The 22,560-nt window shown below is 50.8% G+C and overlaps 1 protein-coding gene across 6 annotated transcripts; it reads left to right on the top strand.

The window, feature by feature from the left end:
* The first annotated feature begins 33 nt into the window (after nucleotides 1-33).
* Nucleotides 34-20,594, top strand: TULP2 (TUB like protein 2). 6 transcript variants are annotated; one of them, XM_055103533.2, is made up of 14 exons: nucleotides 34-1,306; nucleotides 1,391-1,535; nucleotides 2,137-2,169; nucleotides 2,611-2,662; nucleotides 3,456-3,582; nucleotides 4,510-4,647; nucleotides 4,851-5,015; nucleotides 10,386-10,507; nucleotides 11,757-12,068; nucleotides 14,452-14,564; nucleotides 15,960-16,074; nucleotides 16,154-16,252; nucleotides 17,785-17,956; nucleotides 18,543-20,594. In XM_055103533.2, exons 3-14 carry the CDS (start codon nucleotides 2,138-2,140, stop codon nucleotides 18,656-18,658), a joined length of 1,563 nt encoding a protein of 520 aa, XP_054959508.1. In that variant the 5' UTR covers nucleotides 34-1,306; nucleotides 1,391-1,535; nucleotide 2,137; the 3' UTR covers nucleotides 18,659-20,594. The 6 variants fall into 6 exon arrangements, with proteins under 6 accessions (XP_054959508.1, XP_054959509.1, XP_054959504.1 ...); XM_055103532.2 differs by having other exon boundaries at nucleotides 43-1,306; nucleotides 1,391-1,432; XM_055103534.2 differs by having other exon boundaries at nucleotides 34-1,432; nucleotides 3,456-3,573.
* Nucleotides 20,595-22,560: the final 1,966 nt, after the last annotated feature.

Below are 22,560 nucleotides of genomic sequence, written 5' to 3'. Positions count from 1 at the left end.
GCCTCATGGGAGCTGTAGTTTTCCCATTTATTTTCGCCCCACGAAGTGCCTGGAAGTTATAGCGCGGTAGCAATTGCATAGCCTTTCTTATGAGTTTCTTTCTTCTTATTATTATTATTCCAGACAGGGTTTGCTTTGTCACCCAGGCTGGAGTGCAGTGGCGCAATCACTTCTCACTGCAGCCTCTACCTCCCAGGCCCAAGCAATCCTCCCGCGTCAGCCTCCCAAGTAGATGGGACCACAGGCCACACTACCATGCCTGGCTAATGTATATATTTTTAATTTTTAATACAAATATTTAAATCTTTAATTCTTTTTTAGCCTTTTTTTTTTTTTTTAACGTTCTGTCTTTCACACTTCTCACACTTTGTTGTTGTTGTTTTTTAAAGAGACGGATGTCAAGCCGGGCTTGGGGGTTCACTCCTGTAATCCCAGCACTTTGGGAGGCTGAGGCAGGCAGATCACCTGAGGTCAAGGGTTTGAGACCAGCCTGGCCAACATGGAGAAACCTCGCCTCCACTAAAAATACAAATTAGCCAGGCGTGGTTGCGCATGCCTGTAATCCCAGCTACTCAGGAGGCTGAGGCAGGACAATCTCTTAAACCCGGGAGGCGGAGGTTGCAGTGAGCCGAGATCGCGCCACTGCACTCCAGCCTGGGCGACAGAGTGAGACTACGTCTCAAAAAAAAAAAAAATCTCTGTGTTGCTGGTCTGGATCTGGATCTCCAGGACTCAAGCAATCTTGCCTCCCCGTCTCCGCCTCCCAAAGTGCTGGGATTACAGGCGTGAGCCACTGCGCCCCGCCTCTTTTAAGTTTCTTGTAAGCGAGATGTGTACAGTGAGGCCGCGAGGTCTCCGGTCTCTCTCTCTCTCTTTTTTTTTTTTTTTGAGACGGTGTCTACCTCTGTCACACAGGCTGGAGTGCAGTGGCGCGATCTCAGCTCACTGCAAGCTCCGCCTCCCGGGTTCACGCCATTCTCCTGCCTCAGCCTCCCGAGTAGCTGGGACTACAGGCGCCCGCCCGCCACAACGCCCGGCTAATTTTTTTGTATATATATATTTTTTTTTTAGTAGAGACGGGGTTTCACCATGTTAGCCAGGATGGTCTAGATCTCCTGACCCCGTGATCCGCCCGCCTCGGCCTCCCAAAGTGCTGGGATTACAGGCGTGAGCCACCGCGCCGGGCCGGTCTCTGGTCTCTTTAAGGAACCCCCACACGTCATTCGTGTTCAGAACCCCCGGAGCAGGGTTGCCTGGCTGCATCAGTGACCGAGTTCGTTACTTTGTTGGAAGTGGAGAGTGGAAGGTCAGAAGGGAGTGGACCAGGTCAGGTCCCAGGGGGAATCCTCCCTCCCTCTGAGCCGTCTTTCTTCTCCTCCCTATTTCATAGATATCCCGAGATTAGGTCCCCAGCTTCCAAAGAGAGGATCAGGTATGTTTAGAGATTGGCCAGAGAGGCAAGGTACCGAGGCATCAATGTGAGCAGCCTCTCCAGGCACCTGGTGAGGAGAACAAGTCTCCCGGATCCCAGGCAGGTGGGCAGTGGAGTTCTAGGCCGCTGGGGGCTGGGTGTTTGAAGTGCACAGTCCTGAGTTCTGATGCCTGGGTGCTGGAGAATTAGATATTTGGGGGAGAGAGAAGCGGACTTGCAGACCCCTGTGGGAAGCTGGAAACAGGCTACTAGATCCTGACAGGAGTGGGTGCTGGGATTCGGGCTGCCTGGGTCCGGAAGCAAATTTAAAGGTAAGGATCAGGCCGGGCACTGTGGCTCATGCCTGTAATCCTAGCACTTTGGAAGGCCAAGGCGGGCAGATCACCTGAGGTCAGGAGTCTGACACCAGCCTGGCCAACATAGTGAAAACCGGTATCTACTAAAATACAAAAAAATTAGGCATAATAGCGGACGCCTGTAGTCCCAGCTACTCGGGAGGCTGAGGCAGGAGAATCGCTTGAACCCAGGAGGTGGAGGTTGCAGTGGCCGAGATGGCGCCACTGCACTGCAGCCTGGGCGACAGAGCGAGGCTCAGCTGTCTCTAAATAAATAAATAAATAAATAAGGCTAAAGATTAGGTGCTGGTGGGCAGGATCCATTGGGATGTTGGTTCTGATCCTGACTCCTCATTCTTGCTTCTGCAGAATGTCTCAGGATAATGACACATTGATGAGAGAGTGAGTAGGGAAACAGATGGGTAGGGGTGGAGGTGGAAAGGGCTGGGGACCCCGTGCACTCGGCTCTGGCTTCATAACCATGTTTGCAGGTTCAGCACCATCGGCCTTGCAGGAAGGGGCTTGGGGACCTGGACTCCTGTGTCCTGAAGGGATGGGGCTAGGGTGCAGACTTCTGGGTCTGAAAGAGAAGGGGTTGGGGGCCCCAGACTCCTGAATCCTGAGACAGGAGGGACCTGGGATCTCTGGGTCCCGGCTTCTGTGGGCCAGTGCCAGGAGAAAGGGCCCTATAACTGGTGGAGCAGGCTCAGGTTCTGCACTTTCTGTGACCTCACAGGTGCCCAGAACCCAAGCTGAGATAGGGGCAGGATGGGGGAAGGAGGGACTCTCTTGGGCAACCGAGGTTCCCTGTGCACTGTCACCATGGGCCTGTGTCTCTCTCAGCATCCTGGGGCATGAGCTCGCTGCTATGAGGCTGCAGAAGCTGGAACAGCAGGTATTGTGCCCAGGAATCTCACCACTCCAACTCTTCCGCCTTCTGTGCCTCCCCAGGGGCCTCTCCACCAGGTCTTGCTCTAGGACTCCCGGCCCGTGTTGGCTGTCTCTCATTCTTGAGTTTTCCCACTGAGAAATGAGAAAATAGGAATTTGGGGCCGGGCAGGGCAGCTCACGGCTGTAATCACAGCACTTTGGGATGCTGAGGTGGGCGGATCACTTGAGGTCAGGAGTTCAAGACAAGCCTGGCCAACACGGCGAAACCCCGTCTCTACTAACACACAAAAAATTGGCCAGGTGTGGTGGCAGGCGCCTGTAATCCCAGCTACTGGGGAGGCTGAGGCGGGAGAATCGTTTGAATCCGGGAGGCGGAGGCTGCAGTGAGCGGAGATCGTGGTACTGCACTCCAGCCTGGGCGATAGAGCCAGACTCTGTCTCAAAAAGAAAAAAAAAAAAAAAAGAAAGAAAGGAAAAAGAAAAGAAAATAGGAATTGGGGGTTCTAAAGAAGCAAACAAACCCTTGTGATGAATTTCTAAGGAACAAGGCTTCTAGAAGGCAGGACTCCTGGGTCCTGGGGGATGAGAGGACAGGGTGTCAGGACTCTTGGATCTGAGTCCAACGGTGGAATGAGGGAGGAGCTGCTGAAGAACTGAGGGCCTGGACATTTGGGCCCCAGTGGAGGAAGGGGTTCACGAACTCTCGCGCCGATGCGAGCCCTTGCCCCAGGCCCCACCTCACTTCTGTCTTCCCATCTGGTTCCTGTCCCGGACACCCACCTCTCCCATTTCCCCAGCGGCGGCTGTTTGAAAAGAAGCAGCGACAGAAGCGCCAGGAGCTCCTCATGGTTCAGGCCAATCCTGACGCTTCCCCGTGGCTTTGGCGCTCTTGTCTGCGGGAGGAGCGCCTTTTAGGTGACAGAGGTGACCAAAGGCCCCTGGGGGCGTTCGCCTGGAGGGGAGGGGCCTGTGGGAGTCTGTGGGCGGGGCCTAGTGGATGAAGGGGTGGAGCCTTAGGGTGGGGACTTGGCAGTGGATGGGGGCGGGCCTTGGCCCAGGAGAGCTTTAGAACAGGGCCTGTGGGCGCCCAGGGGAGAGGCTTGTGGGGGCCCCCCGCGGCAGGACCTGTGAGGGAGGGGTTCGGGGCGGGGCTACAGAGCGCAGGGGCGGGGCATGGTACAACTAGCAGGGGAAAGGGGCAAGAGAATGTGATGATTGGGCTTGGCAGAGCTCGGTGGTGGAGCCTGGGAAAGCCGGGACCCCCACCCCAAACCCGGGATTGCGGAGACGGGGTCTAGGGGTCCGGGGCGGGGCGTGGTCTCATTACGAGAGCCTGGCGCGAGATTCTTTACGTGCGGAGCCCGCAACAATCCAGCGGCAGGGCTGTGCTTGTTTGAGGCTTAGGATGCAGTTTGGGACCTGGGTCTCAAGGTTTGGGTGGTCCGCGAAACAGGGTGATTTTTTTTTTCTTTTTTGAGACGGAGTTTAGCTCTTGTTGCCAAAGCTGGAGTACAATGGCGGGATCTCGGCTCACCGCAACCTCCGTCTCCCGGGTTCAAGCGATTCTCCTGCCTCAGCCTCCCGAGTAGCTGTGATTACAGGCATGCGCCACCAAGCCCGGCTAATTTTGTGTTTTTAGTAGAGACGGTGTTTCTCCATGTTGGTCAGGCTGGTCTCGAACTCCCGACCTCAGGTGATCCGCCTGCCTCGGCCCCCCAAAGTGCTGGGATTACAGGCGTGAGCCACGGCGCCCGGCGGGGGTGATATTTGGGAGCCCAGTGACGGGGTGGATTTTGGTTGAGGACCGGAATTTGTAGATCGTTTTCATGGGCTCGCTGCACCTTCTCCCAGGCCTTGGGAACCCTTTCCTCCGGAAGAAAGTGTCAGAGGCACATCTGCTCTCTGGCATCCACAGTGCCCTGGGCACCGTGAGCTGTGATGGAGACGGCAGGGGCGAGCGCGGCCTCCCGACACCGCGGACAGAAGCAGGTATTTGCGAGTCCATCGACCTCCTAGACCCCAGAACTCCGTCCCCACTAAAACCCAGGAGTCTGGTGCCTCAATCCATCTGTCCAAAATACTCAGGAGCTCAGGACCGCACCCACTCCTTCCTCACACCAAGGAGTTCAGGTCCTGAGCCGCCTCCTCCTGCAGCATCCAGAAATCCAACTCTCCCCTCCTTCCTTCCTCAGTGTTCAGGAATCTCGGTCTCCAGTCCCCTTTCTTATCCTGGCTCCCAGACAATTCCGATGCAGAATTGGAGGAAGTCTCCGTGGAGAATGGTTCCGTGTCTCCCCCACCTTTTAAACAGTCTCCGAGAATCCGACGCAAGGGTTGGCAAGCCCACCAACGACCTGGTAATTTAGGGGACATTGGGGTGAAACCTGGGATCTCCTGGTTCATGCAGCAAATCTTCCCCTTTCTTAGGTAGCAGCTTCACTGAAGTATAATTCACAAACCATACAAGTCACCCATTTAAAGTTCACAATTCCATGGTTTCCAGTACAACGGTCGCCCCTCGGTATCTGCAAGTGATGTGTTCCAGGAACCCCACAGATACCAAGATCCGCAGACGCCAAAGTCCCTTATATAAAATGGTGTAAAATTTGCATATAAACTATGAACATCCCCCCATATACTGTAAGTCATCTCTAGATAACTTATAATACCTAATACAGTATAAATGCAATGTAAATATTTGTTGCTGTTGTTGTTGGGAGGGAGTCTCACTCTGTCGCCTAGGCTGGAGTGCAGTGGCGTGATCTTGGCTCACTGCAACCTCCGCCTCCTAGGTTCAAGCTATTCTCCTGCCTCAGCCTCCCAAGTAGCTGGGACTACAGGTGCGCACCACCACGCCCAGCTAATTTTTGTATTTTTAGTAAAGATGGGGTTTCACCATGCTGGCCGGACTGGTCTTAAACTCCTGACCTCATGATCCACCCACCTCAGCCTCCCAAAGTGCTGGGATTACAGGCATAAACCATCATGCCTGGCCCGTAAATAGCTGTTATATTTTATTTAAAAAAATTTTTAAAAATAAAGTGCCTGTAATTCCAGCACTTTGGGAGGCTGAGGCTGGTTGGTCACTTGAGTCCAGGAATTTGAGACCAGCCTGGCCAACGTGACGAAACCATGTCTCTACTAAAAATACAAAAATTAGCCAGGCAAGGGGGTGCAGGCTTGTAATCCCAGATACTCCGGAGGCCAAGGCAAGAGAGTCGCTTGAACCCAGGAGGCCGAGGTTGCAGTGAGCCGAGATCATGCCACTGTACTCCAGCCTGGGTGACAGAGCAATACTCTGTCTCAAAGAAAAAAAAAATTGGTTCTGTTATTTATTGTCGTCTTGTTGTTTTTCAATTTCTTTCCTGAATATTTTGGGTCAGCAGTGGGGATGTGGAGCCTGTAGGATACGAGAAGCTAACTATATTTACATAATTCTGCAACCGTCACCACAATCAATTTTAGAACATTTGTATCACCCCAGATAGAGATCCTGCATCATGGCTGGGCGCGGTGGCTCACGCCTGTAATCCCAGCACTTTGGGAGGCAAAGGTGGGTGGATCACCTGAGGTCAGGAGTTCAAGACCAGTCTGGCCAACATGGTGAAACCCAGTCTCTACTAAAAATACAAAAATTAGCTGGGCGTGGTGGCATGCACCTGTAATCCTAGCTGCTGGGGAGGCTGAGGTGGAAGAATTGCTTGAACCCAGGAGACAGAGGTTGCAGTAAACTGAGATCAGGCCACTGCATTCCAGCCAGGGTGAAAGAGCGAGACTTTGTCTCAAGGAAAAAAAAAACAAAGAAAGAAATAGTGCATCAATTAGCAGTCACCCCTTTTCCATTTACCCTAGCCCTTGGCAACCACCAACCTCCATTGTCTTCTTAGATTTGGCTATTCTGTACATTTCACACAAATGGAATCATATACATATGTGGTCTTTTGTATGTGGCTTCTTTCTTCAATTCCTTTTTTTTTTTTTCTTGAGACAGAGTCTTGCTCTGTCTCCCAGGCTGGAATGCAATGGCGCGATCTCAACTCGCTGCAACCTCTGCCTTCTGGGTTCAAGCGATTCTCCTGCCTCAGCCTCCCGAGTAGCTGGGGTTACAGGCGCGTGCCACCATGCTCGGCTAATTTTTTGTGTTTTTTTAGTAGAGACAGGGTTTCACCATGTTGGCACAGCTGGTCTCAAACTCCTGAACTTGTGATCTGCCTGCCTCGGTCTCCCAAAGTGCTGGGATTACAGGCGTGAGCTAATGCACCTGGCCTCTTTTGCTTTGAGATGGTGTGTCACTATGTTGCCTAGGCTGGTCTTGAACTCCTGGGCTCAAGTGATCCTCTCACCTTGGCTTCCCAAAGTGCTGGGATTACGGGTGTGAGCCACCGTGTGTCTTCATTCACCTCATTCACCTAACGATTTTTTTTTTTTTTTTTTGAGACGGAGTCTCACTCTGTCACCTAGGCTGTGTGGGGAAAAGAAAGAGATCAGATCGTTACTTTGTCTATGTAGAAAAAGGAAGACATAAGAAACTCCATTTTGATCTGTACTAAGAAAAACTGTTCTGCTGGCTGGGCGCGGTGGCTCACACCTGTAATCCCAGCACTTTGGGAGGCCGAGGCGGGCGGATCACGAGGTCAGGAGATCGAGACCACAGTGAAACCCCACGTTTACTGAAAATACAAAAAATTAGCTGGTCGCGGTGGTGGGCGCCTGTAGTCCCAGCTATTCGGGAGGCTGAGGCAGTAAAACGGCGTGAACCCGGGAGGCAGAGCTTGCAGTGAGCTGAGATCGCGCCACTGCACTCCAGCCTGGGTGACAGAGCAAGACTCCGTCCCAAAAAAAAAAAAAAAAGAAAAACTGTTCTGCTTTGAGATGCTGTAAATCTGCAACTCTTGTCCCAACCCTGTGCTCACAGAAACATGTGTTGTATTGACTCAAGGTTTAAGGGATTTAGGGCTGGTCAGGATGTGCTTTGGTAAAAATGGTTTTGCAGGCAGTATGCTTTGTGAGTCATTGCCATTCTCCATTCTCTATTAACCAGAAACATAACACACTGTGGAAGGCTGCAGGGACCCCTGCCCAAGGAAGCCTGGGCATTGTCCAGGATTTCCCCGACTGAGACAGCCTGAGATATGGCCTCGTGGGAAGGGAAAGACCTGACGGTCCCCCAGCCCGACACCCGTAAAGGGTCTGTGCTGAGGAGGATTAGTGAGAGAGAAAGGCCTCTATGCGGTTAAGATAAGAAGGAGGCATCTGTCTCCTGCACGGATCTGGAAATGGAATGACTCAGTGTAAAATCGACCATACATTCTATTCTGAGATAGGAGAAAACCGCCTTATGGCTGGAGGCGAGACATCATGGCGGCAATACTGCTCTTTACTGCACTGGGATGTTTATGTAAAGTTAAACATAAATCCAGCCTATGTGCACATCCAGGCACAGCACCTTTCCTTAAACTTATTTATGACACAGAGTCTTTTGTTCACATATTTTCCTGCTGACCGTCTCCCCACCATCACCCTATAGTCACACCAAATTCCCCTCACCAAGATAGTAAAGATAGTGATCAATAAATACTGAGGGAACTCAGAGACCAGCGCTGGTGCAGGTCCTCACTTGCTGAGCACCGGTCCCCTGGGCCCACTTTTCTTCCTCTATACTTTGTCTCTGTGTCTTCTTTCTTCTCTCAGCCTCTCGTCTCCACCTTGCGAGAAATACCCACGGGTGTGGAGGGGCAGGCCCCCTTCAGGCTGGAGTGCAGTGGCACGATCTCGGCTCACTGCAACCTCTGCCTGCTGGGTTTAAGCGATTCTCCTGCCTCAGCCTCCTGAGTAGCTGGAACTGCAGGTGCGTGCTGCCATGCCCTGCTGATTTTTGTATTTTTAGTAGAGACCGGTTTCACTATGTTGGCCAGGCTGATTTTGAACTACTGACCTCGTGATCCGCCCACCTCCGCCTCCCAAAGTGCTGGGATTACAGGCATGAGCCACCGCCCCTGGCCCACCTAACATTTTTTTTTTTTTTTTTTGAGACGGAGTCTCACCCTGTTGCCCAGGCTGGAGTGCAGTGGCACAATCTCGGCTCACTGCAAGCTCCGCCTCCCGGGTTCACACCATTCTCCTGCCTCAGCCTCCCAAGTAGCTGGGACTACAGGTGCCGGCCACCACACCCGGCTAATTTTTTTTGTTTTGTTTTTGTATTTTTAGTAGAGACGGGGTTTCACCGTGTTTGCCAGGATGGTCTCGATCTCCTGACCTCGTGATCCGCCCGCCTCGGCCTCCCAAAGTGCTGGGATTACAGGCGTGAGCCACCGTGCCCGGCCATAAAATTTTAAGGTTCATCCGTGTGGTAGTATTATCAGTACATCATTCCTTTTTATTCCCTTATAATATTCCATTGTGGTGATGTTTCCTTTTATTTTCATGAGATGGCCAATGATTTCAATGACAGAATTATTATCACCCCAAACTCCATCCCCCCATCTTCAGTCTCTGTGATGCTTTGTCTGAGATAAGGAAAAGGAAAGACCCTAACCCCTCCCTGTCCTTAGATCCAGGGTAATCAGAAACTCTGGCCCTTGTAGACTTCCGCGCACCTGGAGGAGGAGGAGGTTGTTGCAAGTGAGGGCGCTGAGTCATGAGTAGGGACTGAGAACCCAGGAGTTCTGGCCTTCTCTGGCTAGCACTGATGATGGTGTCCCACACTCCTGGGATCATCCAGCTGTCCTGAGCTTAGTCCAGGCTTCTTTCATCCTTTAGGTGAAGGGGTGGGTTACCCCTCCACACCTGTGGGTTCGTTGGGTGGAACGAGAGACTTGGAAAAGAAAAAGACACAGAGACAAAGTATAGAGAAAGAAATAAGGGGACCCAGGGAACCAGCGTTCAGCATATGGAGGATCCCGCCAGCCTCTGAGTTCCCTTAGTATTTATTGATCATTTGTGGGTGTTTCTCCGAGAGGGGGATGTGTCAGGGTCACAAGACAATAGTGGGGAGAGGGTCAGCAGACAAACACGTGAACAAAGGTCTTTGCATCATAGACAAGGTAAAGAATCAAGTGCTGTGCTTTTAGATATGCATACACATAAACATCTCAATGCTTTACAAAGCAGTATTGCTGCTCGCATGTCCCACCTCCAGCCCTAAGGTGGTTTTTCCCTATCTCAGTAGATAGAACGTACAATCGGGTTTTATACCGAGACATTCCATTGCCCAGGGACGGGCAGGAGACAGATGCCTTCCTCTTGTCTCAACTGCAAGAGGCATGCCTTCCTCTTATACTAATCCTCCTCAGCACAGACCCTTTACGGGTGTCGGGCTGGGGGACGGTCAGGTCTTTCCCTTCCCACGAGGCCATATTTCAGACTATCACATGGGGAGAAACCTTGGACAATACCTGGCTTTCCTAGGCAGAGGTCTCTGCGCCCTTCCGCGGTGTTTGTGTCCCTGGGTACTTGAGATTAGGGAGTGGTGATGACTCTTTAGGAGCATGCTGCCTTCAAGCATCTGTTTAACAAAGCACATCTTGCACCGCCCTTAATCCATTTAACCCTGAGTGGACACAGCACATGTTTCAGAGAGCACGGGGTTGGGGGTAAGGTTATAGATTAACAGCATCCCAAGGCAGAAGAATTTGTCTTAGTACAGAACAAAATGGAGTCTCCTATGTCTACTTCTTTCTACACAGACACAGTAACAATCTGATCTCTCTTGCTTTTCCCCACATTAGGGACCCGTGCAGAGGGTGAGAGTGACTCCCAGGATATCGGAGATGCACACAAGTCACCCAATATGGGACCAAACCCTGGAATGGATGGTGACTGTGTATATGAAAACTTGGCCTTCCAAAAGGTAGGAAAATGCACAGTCACTCAGGATATTGGAAGAAGAGGGCTAGCCTCGGACCTCTGGTGAGGGTGGGGCTAAAATTCTGCCGCCCAATCAGAAGCTCTTTTTCCCGGTGGCGATTAAGCTGGCAGAGACTTGTGTGTGTGCATGCGTGCGTGCGTGCGTGCGTGTGTGTGTACCATTCATCAAATCAGAGGATTTGACTTGACATGGACATGGCCATTAAAATACAGCTTATGGTATGGTGGCTCACGCCTGTAATCCCAGCACTTTGGGAGGCTGAGGTGGGCAGATCACTTGAGGTCAGGAGTTCGTGACCAGCCTGGCCAACGTGGTGAAACCCTGTCTCTAGTAAAATACAAAAATTAGCCAGGTGTGGTGGCGCACGCCAGTAATCCCAACTACTCAGGAGGCTGAGGCAGGAGAATCACTTGAACCTGGGAGGCGGAGGTTGCAGTGAGCTGAGATTGCACTCCAGCCCGGGAGACAGAGTGAGACTGTCCAAAAAAAAAAAAAAAAAAAATAGGTGCAGCCATGGAAAGACAGCGAGCTTCAGAAAGGGCAGAACACTGATCGAAAAGGGCCAGTTGCAGGCCAGGAACGGTGACTCACGCCTGTAATCCCAGCTCTTTGGAAGGCCGAGGCAGGCAGATCACCTGAGGCCAGGAGTTCCAGACCAGCTTGGCCAACTTGGTGAAGCCCCGTCTCTACTAAAAATACAAAAATTAACTGGGCGTGGTGGCGAAAGCCTGTAATCCTAGCTATTTGGGAGGCTGAGGCAGGAGAATTGCTTGAACCTGGGAGGCAGAGGTTGCGGTGAACCGAGATCGAGTCACTGCACTCCAGCCTGGGCGACAGAGCGAAACTCTGTCTTAAAAAATAAAAGAAAAGGGCCAACTGGCACTCACTTTGGTGTTGGTGAAAGTGCAGTAGATGGTTTCTCTTGAGGGTAGATCTGGGTTGTATTATGTTACCTAGATCAAACTAACAGCCATTTTAATGGAATGGGCCTTGCTTTCAGAAAGGAATTTTCCAATCAGCAGGTGGAATGCGTGTGGCTGCAGAGGAAAGCGAATAGACTGGCCAGTCAACAGAGGAGGGCGTGACTGGGTGGACTGAATGAGATTTTTGACCAATAAGCAGAAAATGTGGATGGGCAAGGGCGGGACCCTAGGGCTGGGATGGCCAATCAGTAGTAAGCAAGGCTGGGCCGGTGGTTGTCCCTCGACTTTAAATTTGGTGCCTGGGCTAGGAAGAAGACTTGGAAAAGAAGAGAGAGGACTCTAAGTCTACAGGGACGAACTCCTCAGCAGCAACCAACCAAGAGTTGTCCAAGGCCCTGAAAGGCGAGGGTGGCACGGACAGCGACCATATGAGGCACGAAGCCTCCTTGGCAATCCGCTCCCCCTGCCCTGGGCTGGAGGAGGACATGGAAGCCTACGTGCTGCGGCCAGTGCTCCCGGGCACCATGATGCAGTGCTACCTCACCCGTGACAAGCACGGCGTGGACAAGGCCTTGTTCCCTCTCTACTACCTCTACCTGGAGACCTCTGACAGCCTGCAGGTGCAGTAAGCCAGCCCAACAGCCTTGGGAGTAAGCCCCCACCTCCCAGGCAAAATCCCATTCCTTTCTGAGCTAGGTCAAGACCAGCCTGGTGCTGGGCACAGTGGCTCACGCCTGTAATCCCAGCACTTTGGGAGGCTGAAGCGGGTGGATCACCTGAGGTCCGCAGTTCAAGACCAGCCTGACCAATATGGTGAAACCCCGTCTCCACTAAAAATACAAAAATTAGCCGGGAGTGGTGGCAGGCGCCTGTAGTCCCAGCTACTCAGGAGGCTGAGACAAGAGAATCGCTTGAACCTGGGAGGCGGAGGTTGCAGTGAGCCGAGATTGCATCACTGCACTCCAGCCTAGGCGACAGAGCAAGACTCCAACTCAAAAAACAAAACCAACCAACAAACACAAAAAAGACCAGCCTGAACAACATGGCAAAACCCCGTCTTTACAAAAAATACAAAATTGGTCAGGCGTGGTGGTATGTGCCTGTAGTCCAAGCTACTCGGGAGGCTGAGGTGAGAGGATTGCTTGAGCCTGGGAGTTCAAGGCTGCAGTGAGACGTGATCACGCTACTGCCCTCCAGCCTGGGTGACAGAGTTAGACTCTGCATAAAAAAAAGAAAAAAAAAAAAAAGGGCTGGGCGCGGTGGCTCACACTTGTAATCCTAGCACTTTGGGAGGCCGAGGCGTGCAGATCACAAGGTCAGGAGTTCGAGACCAGCCTGGCCAACAAGGCGAAACATCGTCTCTACTAAAAAATACAAAAATTAGCCAGGCGTGGTTGTGGGCGCCTGTAATCCCAGCTACTCAGGAGGCTGAGGCAGGAGAATGCTTGAAACTCGAAGGCGGAGGTTGCAATGAGCTGAGATCTCACACCACTGCACTCCAGCCTGGGCGAAAGAGCGAAACTCCATCTCAAAAAAAAAAAAAAAAAAGACCGGGCACGGTGGTTCACGCTTGTAATCTCAGCATTTTGGAGGCCAAGGCAGGTGGATCATTTGAGCTGACAAGTTCCAGATCAGCTTGGGCAGCAAGGTGGAACCCTGTCTCTACAAAAAAAAAAAAAATTAGCCAGGCCTGGTGGTGCCCACCTGTAGTCCCAGCTACTTGGGAGGCTGAGGCTGAGGGAAAATGGCTTGAGTCCAGGAGGTGGAGATCTTGTGTCAAAAAAAAAAAAAAAAAATAGTCTGGACCGTCCCTCACTGAGCCTTCCTTGCTATAAGCTATCAGGCCTCGCTCAATCCTGAGATAAATCCTGCCTCCAGCAACCAGGCCCCTCCCCTCACAAATTTGTCTTTCCAGATCCAAGCCCCACTTCTCTCAATCTAGTCTTTCTGGCCTTTACCCTGCAAGTATGGTCTCCTCTCCTCGGGGTATCCTCTCTCCCCCTAGAAAGAGGTTTTTTGCCCTACTCAGAGCCAACCAAACCCATTTTTCTTGGTGAAACGCCTACCAAAGTCCTGCTGCAATATTGCAAGTGAGGGTGCTCCCCATTCTCCAAAGCCAGACCCTTCCTGGGCTAAGCTTCAACTCTGGACCCATAGGCAGAAGGAATGAGGAGGAGATATTAAGACAGGAAGCTTCCATTCAGGACCCAGCTGATGGCTTCCCTCAGTGAGAACCACATTTCCCAGTTTTTTTTTTTTTTTTTTGAGACGGAGTCTTGCTCTGTCGCCCAGTGCAGTGGCGCGATCTCGGCTCACTGCAAGCTCCGCCTCCCAGGTTCACGCTATTCTCCTGTCTCAGCCTTCTGAGTAGCTGGGACTACAGGCGCCCGCCACCACGCCTGGCTAATTTTTTGTATTTTTAGTAGAGATGGGGTTTCACCGTGTTAGCCAGGATGGTCTCAATCTCCTTACCTCGTGATCTGCCCGCCTGGGCCTCCCAAAGTGCTGGGATTACAGGCATGAGCCACTGTGCCTGGCCTCCCAGTAAGTCTTGAGAAGCTTGTTGTGCCATCACTGGCTCCTCTATCATGGGACATGACGTTTCCTTGTCTTTGGACCCCTGGCTCTAACCAGCTTCCAGAAGTCCATTTTTTTTTCATTGTTTTTTATTTTTGTTTTGAGATGGAGTCTCAGTCTATTGCCCAGGCTGGAGTGCAGTGGTGCGATCTCAGCTCACTGCAACCTCTGCCCCCTGGGTTCAAGCAATTCTCCTGCCTTAGCCTCCCTACTAGCTGGGACTACAGGCACGCACTACCACGCCTGGCTAATTTTTTTTATTTTTAGTAGAGACGGGGTTTCACCATGTTGGCCAGGCTGGTCTCGAACTCCTGTCCTCAAGTGATCTGCCTGCCGCAGCCTCCCAAAGTGCAGGGATTACAGGCATGAGCCACCACACCCAGCATCCAGAAGTCCATTCTAATGGACTGTTCCTCTCATCCATAGCGCTTCCTCCTGGCTGGGCGAAAGAGAAGAAGGAGCAAAACTTCTAATTACCTCATCTCTCTGGATCCTACACACCTATCTCGGGACGGGGACTCTTTCGTGGGCAAAGTCAGGTGGGTAGAGCTCTGACATGTGGTGAGGAGCAGTTAGCAGGGAGCTTGGGGACAGGGGGACTCCATTTCCCAGCAGGCCACAGAGCATACCTTCCACCTGCTCAGGGAACAGAAGAACTGAAGGGTTTGGAACGTAGGCTGGCATTTAAGGCAGTTGACTCCTTGAGAGGCAAGGGACTGGGATTCCTAACTTTCTCTGGGAAAAGAGGCCTGGAATGTGTGAATTATTGCATCCAAAAAGGAAGAGGGCGTGGCGAGGTGGCTCACGCCTATAATCTCAGCACTTTGGGAGGAAGAGGCGGGAGGATCACTTGAGGTCAGGAGCTTGAGACCAGCCTGGCCAACATGGTGAAACCCCGTCTCTACCAAAAATACAAAAATTAGCCAGGCATAGTGGCGTGCACCTGTAATCCCAGCTACTTGGGAGGCTGATGCAGGAGAATCACTTGAACCCAGGGGGCAGAGGTCTTGGTAAGCTGAGATTGAGCCACTGCACTCCAGCTTGGGCAACAGAAAAAAAAAAAAAAAAAAAAAAGGGTTCCTAAAGGGCCCTTTAAATAAAATAGGGAGGCTACATAAAGTACATGGCTCACCCAAGAAATGAGGGGGCCTGGGACCATGGATGCTGGAAACGTGGTTGTTTCATTTATTTAATTATTATTATTATTATTGAGACAGAGTTTCACTTTTGTTGCCCAGGCTGGAGTGCGATGGCGTAATCTCGGCTCACTACAACCTCCGCCTCCCGGGTTCAAGCAATTCTCCTGCCTCAGCCTCCTGAGTAGCTGGGATTACAGGCATGCACCACCACGCATGGCTAATTTTGTATTTTTAGTAGAGACGGGGTTTCTCCATGTCTGTCAGGTTGGTCTTGAACTCCCAACCACAGATGATCCACCCACCTTGGCCTCCCAAAGTGCTGGGATTACAGGTGTGAGCCACCGTACCTGGCCTCATTTATTTAATTATTTATTTTTATTTATTTATATATTTATTTAGAGACAGGGTTTCATTCTGTCACCCAGGCTGGAGTGCAGTGGCAAGATCACGGCTCATTGGAGGCTTGACCTCTGGGGCTCAGGTGATCTTCCCACCTCAGCCTCTTGAGAGCTGGGACCATAGACACAAACTGCCATGCCCGACTAATTTTTCTATTTTTTGTAGAGAAGGAGTTTTGCCATTTTGCCCAGGCTCAAGCTATCCTCCTGCCTCTGCCTCCTGGAGTGCTGGGATTACAGGTGTGAGCCCCTGTGCCCAGCCAGGAACATGATTCTTAGACATTCGGACATAGTCTTAGACATAGGGGATTGATAGGAAGAGTCGATGCGATGAGTGACACTTACTCAAAGAGTAACACTTAGTATTTTTATTCTATCCATTCCCTTCCTGGAGCAGATCCAATGTCTTCAGCACCAAGTTCACCATCTTTGACAATGGGGTGAATCCTGACCGGGAGCATTTAATCAGGAATACTGCCCGGATCAGACGGGAGCTGGGGGCTGTGTGTTATGTGAGTGTCCTGGGGATGAGAGAATGGGGTAGGATAGTCGGAAGAAGGAACCAGGCCAACTGGAATGTAATACCCCCAGGAGCCCAACGTCTTAGGATACCTGGGGCCTCGGAAAATGACTGTGATTCTCCCAGGAACCAACAGCCAGAACCAGCGAATCAATGTCCAGCCACTAAATGTGAGTCTCTGACATCAGGAATCTCTGGGTCAGTGGAGAAGGGGCTGGGGCCGGTCCTCCTAGATCCCAGAGGAGGAAGAAGAAGAGGAGGAAGAGGAGGCCAGTGGGTTGCAGGTGTCACATGAAGCCTGAAGGACTTTGTTAGACTTCCATGTCTCAGGGAGTAAAAGACTAGAGACTCAAAACATTTGCATCTGAAGAAAAAAGGGTTGGTGGTAGGTTAACAAACTTACCAAAAAGGGGTCTGATCCAGACTCCAAGAGAGGGTTCTTGGATCTCAGGCAAGAAAGAATTTGGGGCCAGTCCATAGAGTCAAGTGAAAGCAAGTTTATTAGAGAAGAAATAAAAGAATGGCTACTCCATAGGCAAAGCAGCCTTGAGGCCAGCTGGTTGGCTATTTTTATGGTTATTTCTTGATTATATGCTAAACGAGGTGGATTATTCATTAATTTTCTGGGAAAGGGGTGGGCAATTCCCAGAACTGAGGGTTCCTGCCTCTTTTAGACTCTCTCTTTCTTTCTTTTTTTTTTTTTTTTTTGAGACAGAGTCTTGCTCTGTCGCCCAGGCTGGAGTGCAGTGGCGCGATCTCAGCTCACTGCAAGCTCGGCCTCCCCGGCTCACGCCATTCTCCTGCCTCAGCCTCCTGAGTAGCTGGGACTACAGGTGCCCGCTACCATGCCCGTCTTATTTTTTATATTTTTAGTAGAGCCGGGGTTTCACTGTGTTAGTCAGGATGGTCTCGATCTCCTGACCTCATGATTCACCCGCCTCGGCCTCCCAAAGTGCTGGGATTACAGGCGTGAGCCACCGTGCCCGGCAGTAACCTCTCTTACAAGCAAAATTTATTCAAAGACCTGTGCTAACATTCTTAAATATCTGTTAGCCGTAATAAAGAAATCAGTGTACTTTATGTTTTTAGCTCCCACAATTTACCCTAAATATTTGCCCTGGCATGCTTGCACCGGTCCAAGCAAGCATTAGGTCATAGCCTGTTCCTCTTCCTTATTTGAAGGTGTTTTTACCTTTCTCAACATTCCACAAGTTACTTCCTCCTTACTTTGTATTCTTCTGCTTTTTCCTCTTTTAAAAAGTTCTAAGTTGCTAGCCAATTGGGACAAATACAGAACGTGAGGTCCCGTTCCAGCCAGTGGAAACCCGACACGGCAGTAGGGTGGATGCGTCAGGTTATAAATGACCCTGTCTCCTTTGTTCAGTGTACTCTCATGGCAAAACTCCTGGTGAGTGTACCCTTTCTGCAGAAAGTAAAAAAATGGCCTTGCTGAGGAAATTAAATTTATGTGCAAGTGCTATTTCTTTACGGCACCGGGGAACAAGCATTTCTAACATTGTGATGCCAGTCCTGTCCAACTCCTGTCTCATCCTGTGACTAAGAATGCCTAACCTCCTGGGAACGCAGCCCAGCAGGTCTCATCCTCATTTTACCCAGCCCCTGTTCAAGATGGAGTCGCCCCTGTTCAAGACGGAGTTTCGAAAGCCTCTGAGAAAACCACAGCCCCTTCTTTACCTTCTAGGAACAGGAGTCGCTACTGAGTCGTTACCAACGTGGGGACAAACAAGGGTTGCTTTTGTTGCACAACAAAACCCCGTCGTGGGACAAGGAGAACGGTGTCTACACGCTCAATTTCCATGGTCGAGTCACTCGGGCTTCGGTGAAGAACTTCCAAATCGTGGACCCCAAACACCGTGAGCTCCTGGAAACCAGTTTAGCCAGGCCAGGTTGGGTGGGGGTTAGGGTGTGAACGGAAGGGAACTACATCTCCCATCATCACTTGAGCGTTTTTCTAGGCAGGGCAGATGCCACCCTATTGCAAAGCCTATTGGGAATTGTAGTTTACACACCCTCAGGGTTTCTGGCTTAGTAAGGGCACCGCTCAGCCTCTTAAAAGTCTCCATTCTCGGCCTGTTGCGGTAGCTCACACCTGTAATCCCAGCACTTTGGGAGGCCGAGGCAGGCGGATACGAGGTCAGGAGATCGAGACCATCCTGACTAACACGGTGAAACCCCGTCTCTACTAAAAATACAAAACAAATTAGCTGGGTGTAGTGGTGGTCACCTGTAGTCCCAGCTAATCAGGAGGCTGAGGCAGGAGAATGGTGTGAACCCGGGAGGCAGAGCTTGCAGTGAGCCGAGATCGCGCCACTGCTCTCCAGCCTGGGCAACAGAGCAAGACTCTCTCTCTCAAAAAAAAAAAAAAAAAAAAAGTCTCAATTCTCGAAGCTGGGAGATGAGAGAGTCAGGCTAAGGCTTTGTTCCTGATTCACTTCTCAGAAGAACATCTGGTGCTCCAGTTCGGCCGAGTGGGCCCAGACACATTCACCATGGACTTCTGCTTTCCGTTTAGCCCGCTCCAGGCCTTCAGCATCTGCTTGTCCAGTTTCAATTAGAAGCTGGCTGTTGAATAACTCAATAAAATACCATACCCTTGCCAGCTTCTGTGCCTCCTCATTTGGAGGAAGGGCCCCGACATGCCTTCTTTTGCACCACCTTAATAACCAACACTGACCGGGCAAGGTGGCTCACGCCTGTAATCCCAACACTTTGGCAGGCTGAAGCTGGTGCATCACCTGAAGTCAGGAGTTCGAGACCAGCCTGGCCAACATGTGAAACCCCGTCTCTACTAAAAGTACAAAAATTAGCTGGGCATGGTGGCAGGCACCTGTAATCCCAGCTATTCAGGAGACTGAGGCAGGAGAAACACTTGAATCTGGGAGGCGGAGGCTGCAGTGAGCTGAGATAGCTCCACTTCACTCCAGCTAGACTCTGTCTCAAAAAAAAAAAAAAAAAAAAAAATGCCGGGCACGGTGGCTCACACCTGGAATCCCAACACTTTAGGAGGTCGAGGTGGAAGGATCACTTGAGGTCAGGAGTTCGAGACCAACCTCGCCGATATGGCAAACCCCGTCTCTACTAAAAATACAAAAATTAGCTGGGCATGGTGGCGCATGCCTGTAATCCCAGCTATTCCGGTGGCCGAGGCACGAGAATTGCTTGAATCTGGGAAGCGGAGGTTGCAGTGAGCCGATCGTGCCACTGCACTCCAGGCTGGGCAACAGAATGCGACTCTATCCCCCTCCCCAAAAAAAAGGAATTTTCACACTACATCTGAAGAATCAGGAGCAACTAGCTGAGCAAGAGTCCTCAGGGTTGGGATCCTCAGGCAGCAGGTAGCACTCATACAAAGGTTTTTAATTAGGTGGAATTAGGCTTGGTTGCCTTGGGGAAATGAAAGGATTATATGGCAGGAGTGGGGGTCTCAAACTCCTGACCTCGAGTTAGAGATCAGCCTGACCAACAAGGTGAAACCCCGTCTCTACTAAAAATACAAAAATTAGCCCTGTGTGGTGGCGGGCCCCTATAATCCCAACTATTCAGGAGACTGAGGCAGGAGAATCACTTGAACTCGGGAGGCGGAGGTTGCAGGGAGCCAAGATCCTGCCATTGCACTCCAGCCTGGGCGACAGAGCAAGACTCTGCCTCAAAATAAACAAACAAAACAAACAAACAAACAAACAAAAACCTGACCTCAAGTGATCCATCTACCTCGGCCACCCAAAGTGCTAGGATTTCTAGTTTAACTAAGCTGCTTTTGTAAAGCTAATGAAAGGCCATTAGGTTAGGAGGATGAGAGGAGCCTGCATTCTGTGAAGGTCTAGAGGTAGATTAATACAAAAATTAGCCCTGCGTGGTAGCGCACGCCTATAATCCCAGGTACTAGGGAGGCCGAGGCAGGAGAATTGCTTGAACCCAGGGGGTTGCAGTGAGCCGAGATCACGCCACTGCACTCCAGCCTGGGTGACACAGAGAGACTCGGTCTCAAAAAAAAAAAAAAAATTAAAAATTAGAGGTAGAGGTGGGCATAGTGGCTCACGCCCATAATCCCAGCATTTTGGGAGACTGAGGCGGGCGGATCATGAGGTCAGGAGTCTCAAACTCCTGACCACCAACATGGTGAAACTCCTTCTCTACTAAAAATACAAAACTTAGCTGGGCGTGATGGCTCACGCCTGTAATCCCAACTGCTCAGGAGGCTGAGGCAGGAGAATCGCTTGAACCCAGGAGGCGGAGGTTGCTGGTGTGCTGAGATCATGCCATTGCACTCCAGCCTGTGTAACAAGAGTGAAACTCCATCGAAAAAAAAAAAAATTAGCTGGAAGTGGTGGTGCACACCTGTAGTCCCAGCTTCTTGGGAGGCTGAGCCAGGAGAATTGTTTTAACCTGGGAGGTGGAGGTTGCAGTGAGCCGAGAGCCCACCACTGCACCCCAGCCTGGGCAGCAGAGTGAGACTCCATATCAGAAAAAAAAAAAAAAAAAAAAGAATAACAGTATATAGAATAATTACCCTATTATAGCATTTATTTCATGAGCATTGTTTTAACTCCTTTGGGGCCTTACAATCCCATAAGATATGTACAATTGTTAGTCAGCTTACAGATAAGGAAACTAGGCCTATGGACACAGGGCTTATAAATGTAAAATCAGGCTGCGACAGTAATCATACAGGGTGGTTGCAGGAGATTAGAAAATTCCAGGCAGCAGTTTCACAAGACCAGACCAGCAACAGGAAACCTGAAATAGCTACAGAAGCTATGGGCTGATAAGATCCTGAAAAACCAGGGCGTGGGCCAAGTAGGCTAAGTCCGACTAGACCCAATATGGCACTCGGTCTGACCTCGGTTTCAAGTAGGACCTCATTATATGTTCATTAACACAGTCACACACCCACCAGCATCATGACGGTCCCAGGAACACCCATATTTGGTGTAAAGATGGGTGGCACCACAGTTCTGAGAAATCTCCATCTTTTTCCAGGAATGCTCATGAGTATTTTACCCCTTGGTTAAAAAAATCCAAAAAGGGCCAGCGTGGTGGCTCACGTCTGTAATCCCAGCACTTTGAGAGGCTGAGGCAGGTGGATCACTTGAGGTCAGGACTTTGAGACCAGCCTGGCCAACATGGAGAAACCCTGTCTCTACTAAAAATACAAAAAATTAGCCAGGTGTGGTGGCGCCTGCAGTCCCAGCTGCTTGGGAAGCTAAGGTAGGAGAATTGTTTGAACCCAGGAGGTGGAGGTTGCAGTGAGCTGAGATCGTGTCACTACACTCCAGCCTGGGCTGGACAGAACAAGACTCCATCTTTAAAAAACAAACAAACAAACAAAAAACCCATAACGGTAGCAGCCTCAACCCCCCTTGCACGTGATTCTCTCGAGTCCCCTTTCATGAGTGTGGACTTTCCCCTTTGCAATAAATCCTGTATTTTCACTCTTTTCCAACTCGTCCTTGAATTCATTCTCATGACTGTGTCAAGAGCCTGGACACTGGCTGAGGGGGAGGTCCCACCCGGGCTTGGGGACCTCGATACCCACTGGTATCAAAGCAACGGAGGAGAATGTAAAGGCCTGTAGAGATTGAGCCTTAATGGTCCAGCAAGGCACAGACAATTCTGCCTCCTTTTAGGGATCCGTGACTCAAGTCTCCAGCTCCCTTGGGGGTGGTGATAATTGTCCCAAGTTTAATACAATTTAGGCAGATGTCAAAGAAAAACTACAGGCTGGGTCTGGGTGCGGTGGCTCACGCCTGTAATCCCAGCACTTTGGGAGGCCAAGGCGGGTGGATCATGAGGTCAGGAGTTCGAGACCAGCCTGATCAACGTAGTGAAACCCCGTCTCTACTAAAAATACAAAAATTAGCTAGGCGTGGTGGTGCGTGCCTGTAATCCCAGCTACTCAGGAGACTAAGACAGGAGAATCGCTTGAACCCAGGAGGCGGAGGTTGCAGTGAGTGGAGATCGTGCCACTGCATTCCAGCCTGGGTGACAGAGCGAGACTCCATCTCAAACAAACAAACAAAAATATATAGGCCGGGTGCGTTGGCTCACGCCTGTAATCTCAGCATTTTGGGAGGCCAAGGCAGGTGGATCACAAGGTCAGGAGTTTGAGACCAGCCTGGCCAACATAGTGAAACCCTGTCTCTACTAAAAATACAAAAATTAGTCAGGCGTGGTGGCGCACACCTCTAGTCCCAGCTACTCGGGAGGCTGAGGCAGGAGAATCACTTGAACCCGGGAGGCAGAGGTTGTGGTGAGCTGAGATTGCACCACTGCACTTCAGCCTGGGCAACAGAGCGAGACTCAGTCTCAAAAACAACAACAAAAAAAAAACTATAAAACCCACCAGCTGTTATGTGGGCGGCAAGACACCCAGGTGCCAAGGCAAGAGACCGAGGACATGAGCTGTTCCAGTATAATAAAATATAAAACAAGAATAATTATACCAGATATAGATCTT

This window comes from Pan paniscus, chromosome 20, assembly GCF_029289425.2.
Source record: "Pan paniscus chromosome 20, NHGRI_mPanPan1-v2.0_pri, whole genome shotgun sequence".
In the NCBI taxonomy this organism is placed as follows: Eukaryota; Metazoa; Chordata; class Mammalia; order Primates; family Hominidae; genus Pan; species Pan paniscus.
The sequence above is the reverse complement of the archived record's forward strand: the minus strand, read 5'-3'. Positions and strand labels throughout refer to the sequence as shown.

What these genes read in the sequence shown, in the direction of transcription:
- TULP2 (XM_055103529.2), top strand. Translation starts at nt 2,138, where the DNA reads ATGTCTCAGGATAATGACACATTGATGAGAGA. An exon ending in GCAAGCCCACCAACGACCTG is followed by an intron (nt 5,016 to 10,385) that starts GTAATTTAGGGG and finishes TCCCCACATTAG; the next exon opens with GGACCCGTGCAGAGGGTGAG. An exon ending in AAAACTTGGCCTTCCAAAAG is followed by an intron (nt 10,508 to 11,756) that starts GTAGGAAAATGC and finishes TGCCTGGGCTAG; the next exon opens with GAAGAAGACTTGGAAAAGAA.